Below are 7,163 nucleotides of genomic sequence, written 5' to 3' on the forward strand. Positions count from 1 at the left end.
TTTTCACCGAAACCAACGAATCTACATAAATGTAGGTTTCCCCTTAGAAAAACAAAACAAGATAATACATGTTTAAGGTACAAGATTTACACCTAGAGTTTGTTGTTGTTGTTTTTTTTTTTTTTTTTTCATTTAGAAACAAACACAAACACATAAGGAAGAGGGGATGGATAATACTTTGAGTGCTTTTAATAATATAATTACCTAAGTCCTAATAGACGTGCTCTGTATTATTATTACCTAATCAAATTCAAACACTTTCATGATTAGGTGCAAAACTTTTTTATAATAAAAGACATTAAAGCTAACAACTCTTTTGCCTTTTCGATTCTTGAACCTGATATTTGTTTCCCAAAGCCAGCAAACGAATCCCTTCCAAAGGCATTAATTTATCACAATGCAATATCTTTTTTTTTATCATCAAAACCTCCAACTACATCACATCTTCAATATATGAGAAAGGAAATAATAATTGGTCACAATAATTCAAAAAACACTTGTAGATCTACCAACCATGTTTTATGACCTTAGTGGCTTTCATGTCAACATCAAAGCTACCTTCTTTGCTTCATCTCTAAAAAAAAAAAGATTTAAAAATCATATACTAGAAACAATCATTGCTTAGGTCTCCTCCCTTCCCTTTCAAGTCACCTCTTCTATAACCTAAAGTCCTGGAGTAGGAAAAGTGGGACAGAAGATTTGGACTCCTAACGAGTCCAAATCTTCTGTCCCACTCTTCCTGCTCCACCCTATACTCCACCAATAAAAACTTGCCACATGTTCACCTAACTAATTAATTACTACCATTAATTAATAATAATAGTATTAATAAGTCAATAATTGTAGTATTTAATTAGTTAGGTGAACATGTGGCAAGTTTTTATTGGTGGAGCATAGAGTGGAGTAGGAAAAGTGGGACAGAAGATTTGGACTCCTAACTCACAATGAATATACCATCTCCTTGATCAAAATATAGTTGAATCACAAGCCTCGGTTGTAACCATCCTTTATATGAAAAGGAAAACTGTTGCCCCAGTGTGACAATTACGTTGGACCTTATAGTCCTCTGTCTTACACGTAGCCAAATTTCATCTACCACTCCATTTCTCACCACTAAAAACAGAATCAAATAATTTCTTGTCTCCTCTTCCTCAAGACTCAAGCCCCTCTTTTTTTGATTATAACCTCAGATCAAAATCATATACCTAAAACTCAAAGAACCCATTTTTTGATATCCCTCTCTCTCTCTCTCTCTCCCCCAAAAACAAAATTCAAGGCCATCAAGAACCATCATGAAGTCTAAAACTCCATTCTCAATCAACCTCAAGCTCATCGTTCTCTGCTTTTTCTTTCTCTTGCTCCTCATCTTAGTAACAAGATCAAGTTTTTCGTCTTCCCAGCAACCAATCTCAGAAACCCATCTCTCAAACTCAACAAGCACCACTCAAGAATCACAATCAACAACTACAACACCATGTCCATCCTTACCCCTATCACAAACTTGCTCCAAAACCCCACCTTCCCTAGCCAATGCTCTCATCCACTATGCAACAACCAACATAACCCCACAACAAACCTTCAAAGAAATCTCAGTTTCAGCAAGAATCCTAGCCAAAAAATCACCATGTAACTTCCTAGTCTTTGGCCTAGGCCATGACAGTCTCATGTGGACCTCACTCAACCATGGTGGCCGCACGGTTTTCCTAGAAGAAGACAAGTCATGGATCGAGCAAATCCTTGAACGTTTGCCCACATTAGAGTCCTACCATGTTGAGTATGACACCAAGGTTCACCAAGCTGACCAACTCATCAAGATTGGAATGGAAGAAGACTGCAAAGTTGTGAGTGATCCAAGGTTCTCAAAATGCCAACTTGCACTCAAAGGCTTTCCAAGTGAAGTGTATGACATAGAATGGGACTTGATCATGGTGGATGCACCTACTGGGTACCATGATAATGCCCCAGGAAGAATGAGTGCTATATACACAGCTGGATTGATGGCTAGGAATAGAGAGGAGGGTGAGACTGATGTGTTTGTGCATGATGTTGATAGAGTTGTGGAGGACAAGTTCTCTAAGGCTTTTCTTTGTGAAGGGTATTTGACAGAACAAGAAGGGAGAATAAGGCACTTCACTATCCCAAGTCACAGGGCTCGCCTTGGTAGACCCTTTTGTCCATAGAGGTTTCATTCTATTTCTATCTGTCCTTTTTTTTTTTCGCCTGTATTTTTTTTACCACAATTCTTGTTTTGTCATAGATTTATTAGTACTTGAGAGAATTGGAGCTGGGATTTTCCTTTCATATATATATATATATATATATATTTTTTTTTTTTCAGTTGTTACAAATTTTTTATTGGATGAATTATACTACTGAGAATTACTAAATAAACATAATATGGGGTGACCATCTTTGGTCCTTGTTACTACCAATTTGGGCAGAAAAAGTTTACTATCCAACTAATTGCATTGCTGGGAAATGGGAATTGTGTCTCTTTATTCAATGTAGTAGTTATAACTACTTATAACTACATTTTCTTAGCAATAAATGTAGTAGGTATAAAATTGGGGTTAGTAGATCCACCACAGTTCTATGCACATGAAACTTCAAAAGATGGCAACTGATAGTGGGGTTCTAATTAAATTCAAAAGTTGCCATATGAAAGAAAAACCAGAAGGCATTCCCAATTAAAAATGTTCTACCAATGGATAAAGTATCATTTTTTATGTACATAACCTTATGTTTGGATGAGGAATTGATGAGAACATAGAATCGGAGTAGGAAAAAGTGATCAGAATATAGTCCCCCTGCTTTTCAATAAGAAATACAATGTGTTGTACTATAAAAACAACAGTGTGTTTTTATTTTTTAAATCCAATTGTTACTAAAAAGTGGTGTATGGGGATTTCAAATTCTGGTTCTCCTAAATACGATTAGACAATGCAAATTTTTTTTTTTTTTTTGGGTAAGAAACAAATGCACACACACAATTGAGTTACAAAGTTCTTAACAAAATAAGAATGTCTTATTATGTTAAAATAAAAAAATAAATAAAACTAATCAGTAGGGCTAAAGAAAAGTGGTTTGTCATATTGAGAAAAAAATAGGCACAGATGTCAATAAATCTTAGACCAAATTACATTTTAAACCCTGTTCTTCAGAGGTGGTTCAAATTAAACCCTAAAAATTAGAAATTCTAACAAACTAAACCTTAAAATTTGGTTAGTTTTGGTAGAGACCCGAATTTATTGTAAGCCTATGTAATTATTGAACTAGCAAACTAGCCTTTGGATTAGTATAGGGTGAACCAATGATTCTCTACTATATAAACTCTATATTGAATTCATTATGATACGAATAAGTCATATAGTAAAAATGTAGCTATAATGGGTTTTATAATATATTTACCTTCAATCTTTACAATATAAATTCAAATATTTTTTACATTGGTTCATTAATATTTTCTCTCCCATTTTGTTTTTTTAAAGTTTTTATGGGAATATTATCATGGAAATAAAGAGAAAAAGTTATTAAATTCTAAAACTGAAAGTTTTTAGTCTTAATTAAAAAAAAAAAAAAAAAAAAGCTACCTGTCTTAATTTAAACTCAAATAAATCAAAAGGAAATTAGTATTGACTTTTCAAATGATAAAGGACTAGTTAGAAAAATTATAAAATTGTGTTATTAAGCTTTTAAAGTGGGACATTTCATAATAGAATATCTTTTTTTTTTTTTTGAGAAAATTTCATTATAGAATATCGGTTAGTAATCTCTCTCTCAAAAAAAAAAAAAAAAAAAAATCAGTTAGTAATCAAAATAGATAAGAATGGAATAATCATTTGTAACCATTATTTAATTTTAAGATCCTATAAAAAAAAACAATTATTCATCTGATGATCGCAAATCACGGGTTCCTTTTTAAATCATCAACAGCTTCGCAAATAACATCCCCAACAACAGCATAGAAAAAGGCAAAAACGTGACATGCACAGTTGAACAATTATCAAATCAAATTAACAACCACCATAGTTTGTCGTCCAACCTTGTATGATGGAAATTTTTTACCATTCTATCATCATTATGGTAAAAAAAAAAAATCACAAAGGAGACAAGGATTGAGAAAGATCAAGTTTTCATGGTCCTTTCTTGGGATAAGACCTCAGCCATTCCATTTGTAATGCACCCCATGTTCATGCTGAAACTTTCAAGAAATTTGCCTGAATCAACTTGCACAACTCCTTCGTTTGTCTATCCTGGATTTAGTCATAGATTATATTAAATTTTACAAATTTTACCATTCTATTATTTTGAATGGGCCAAAACCAGTGTTCACAGATGGCTATAAAAAGCCCAATAGCAAAAAGTCTAGAAAAGGAGGAAAGATAAATGGGTCAAAGCAAAATTGAATGGTTTGAACCAAATTCACATCCGTGAGACAAGATAAGATGCACATCAGCACATGTATGGTATAGATAAAGCCATATGCCAAAGCTAGGTCTCTTGTCTAAAAGATACCAAAAGAATTGCATAATAGTGTGTTGAGGGCCATTTGTGGAAGCCCAGCAGACAAAAAAGCCCAATAATGAGGGCCACAAAGAATTGACAAGATAAATAGCAAAGAACCCATTAGGCCTAAGCGGCAGGAATAATGAATCACAAGCCCAACAAATGAATAAATGGTCTTGAAAAGGCAAGCGGACTCAAAGAAGCCAGGAAAGAAAGAAGTAGCATCCCATGGGCAGAGTATGAGGTAGAAAAGTGAGAAAGGGCCGCCGCAGGCCCAAGGCAATTGTAAACTAAGAAAGTAAGGAGTTTATGGCAGACCCATGAACTCCAAAGATAAGAATAAGGTTATTGGGCCGGGGAAGTCCAATGAAGTTAGTAAAAAGCCCATGGGAGTGTGGAATTAGCAAATGGACCGAGGAAACCCAAGAAAAGCAATCGGACCACAGATGTCCAAAGGAAAAGCCCAAAGGGACATAGGAGCCCATGAGTAAAAGCAAAATAGTGCCCACAATAGGCCACTGAGAAAAGAGATAAACGGCTGGCTCAAAAGGAGGTCCAGCAGGATTGAGTTATTACGGCAGGAATAACAGTTCAACATGGCAGGCAGTAAGGAAAATCAAAAGTGGGCCAAGGAAATGTGAAGCCCATTATCATACAAGGCCCAGCTCCTGAATGGAGCGAAAAACCAAAGGAAAGCCCACATGAAAGGTCAGGAAAACGCAGACGGAGAGTCTCCAGGTCACGGCAGACGCATGAGCAGCAGGCAGACTCTTGGACAAATTTGAAAGGGAAGCACGCGCAAGACCCAAGTACCACTAGCCTGTACCCAGCCAATATAAGACATGGTGGGGCCATAGGCCAGAGGTAAGAGGTAAAGGGGGTGTGGTTTGGTGGTGGGGAGGGGGGAAAAGACCTATTCACGGCTCTTGTCCAAGCCTCTTTTGGGAGGTACGTCCTGCTGGGATGATAGACCACCCAAAAGAGGCAAGTTTGAGGGGGAACCGTTGGTGCATGCTCTGAGAGTAGAGAGAGAAAGCATTTATACCGTAGCAGGAAAGAAATGCTACGGCAGGGGGAAAACTGAAACCTGCCTCTGTCTGACAAGGGTGAGTGGCACACACCTCTGGTGGTCGGCAAGTACGCCCAGACCAGACAGAAGCGGTTAAAGGACAAAATGGTAAAACCATGGTCGCGACAGGCACTATAAAAAGGCTCTTGCCGTGCCCTGTAATGGGGATCGAAAAACAGAGTATATTTTCTTGAGTAAAAAGGAGAAAACAGAGCAAGAAGAAAGAAAAAAGATAAGAAAAAAAACTAAGAAAAACGAGAGTTATTTCAAAGAGGGCATGCATCCATAGATCGTTTTCTCCCTCTCCCCCTTCAAATCTTACCTTCTTCCAAAACGCAAACAAGGACTTTTTCTTTTGGGCAACAACCATTTAGGTCGGACTCCCTCAAAGCCATTAATCCCCACGGCAGGATCCTTTTCCTGAGGGGGTTATTTGCATTGAGAAGAGGCGTTCTCCCCTCTTTGGCTTTGCTGCGGCAGACTAAGCTTAAAACTTAATTTATGCCCATTTAAATTAACCAGTATTATTTTCTTCGTTCTTCTCTGTGATCAATATCATTATGACTATAATCATGCTTTATTAAGTAGGAAATACATAGCTGTTTATTTAAATAAGTCAAAATACTCTGTTTTAGTTATTATTATATCTGTTTGCAGCAGTTCCGCTTACCGTAATTCGTCTGCAACAGTTCTGCTTGCCGTAAACTTGCTCCTGGCAAACAAGGCATAAGTTTGTGCACAAACCGGCCCAAGTTGAGTTACAATTGGACCGGCCCCAGCTCCCTTACTCAGAAACACTAGGGCCCATCACCGCAGGAGGCAACCCAATATACCATATCACACAGAAAAGGCCCCTACATAGTGCATATAAACTCAAATATGGGTACACTTCTAATCAACATGGAACTCCAAGAATTGGACACACCATAGGGGCTAACATGTGAAAATAACCAGATCTCCATTCTCCATTTTTGCACCATCAATTTTGAGTTGCACAAGCAATTTCCCCTTACTAATTGACAAATTGTTTGGTTTAAATAAACATTTACAATTATAGTAATTTTAAAAAGATATATTCTCATGTTTTATTGCAAATAGCTTAAGGGGAATCTAAGTACTAAAGTGCATCTAGATTCTCCCAAAACCTGATTACACCAAAAACCAATTTGGTGACTTGACCTAAGCAATCATTATTAACTCACATTTTTGGGGGAACTTATAGATTAGTATTTTTTTAGGAACTTATAGATTTAAAGGTATACTTATAGTTACATATGCATGCATTAAAGTTCCAAAACATCATATTCATGAAAAACAACAAGTCCAAATGTACAAAAAATTTTGCAATTGTCAAAATAACTAAATAAATAAATAAAAATAGGATCCATGTAAGAATCAATAAAAACCTGACAAGTCTACTATTTTGAAAATTGTTGTATCTGTAATATTAAATCATTAATCTTCATCAATTAGTGCCCCTAACCAAACATGAAGATTAGGACTATAACTATTCCGTCTTATTTAAAGGTTACACTGAACAGGAATGGGTTTTAACCTAACATAGAATGCAAGCAATAATAACCCACAT

General features: G+C 36.1%; 1 protein-coding gene across 1 annotated transcript; it reads left to right on the plus strand.

Moving 5' to 3' along the window:
* The first annotated feature begins 969 nt into the window (after window positions 1-969).
* On the plus strand, window positions 970-2,428 carry LOC126699569 (glucuronoxylan 4-O-methyltransferase 3). The gene has a single exon (XM_050397469.1). It carries the CDS (start codon window positions 1,293-1,295, stop codon window positions 2,178-2,180), a length of 888 nt encoding a protein of 295 aa, XP_050253426.1. The 5' UTR covers window positions 970-1,292; the 3' UTR covers window positions 2,181-2,428.
* The last annotated feature ends 4,735 nt before the right edge of the window (window positions 2,429-7,163 follow it).

Source organism: Quercus robur, chromosome 9 (assembly GCF_932294415.1).
Source record: "Quercus robur chromosome 9, dhQueRobu3.1, whole genome shotgun sequence".
NCBI classification, from domain to species: domain Eukaryota; kingdom Viridiplantae; phylum Streptophyta; class Magnoliopsida; order Fagales; family Fagaceae; genus Quercus; species Quercus robur.

What these genes read in the sequence shown, in the direction of transcription:
- LOC126699569 (XM_050397469.1), top strand. Translation starts at nt 1,293, where the DNA reads ATGAAGTCTAAAACTCCATTCTCAATCAACCTCAAGCTCATCGTTCTC.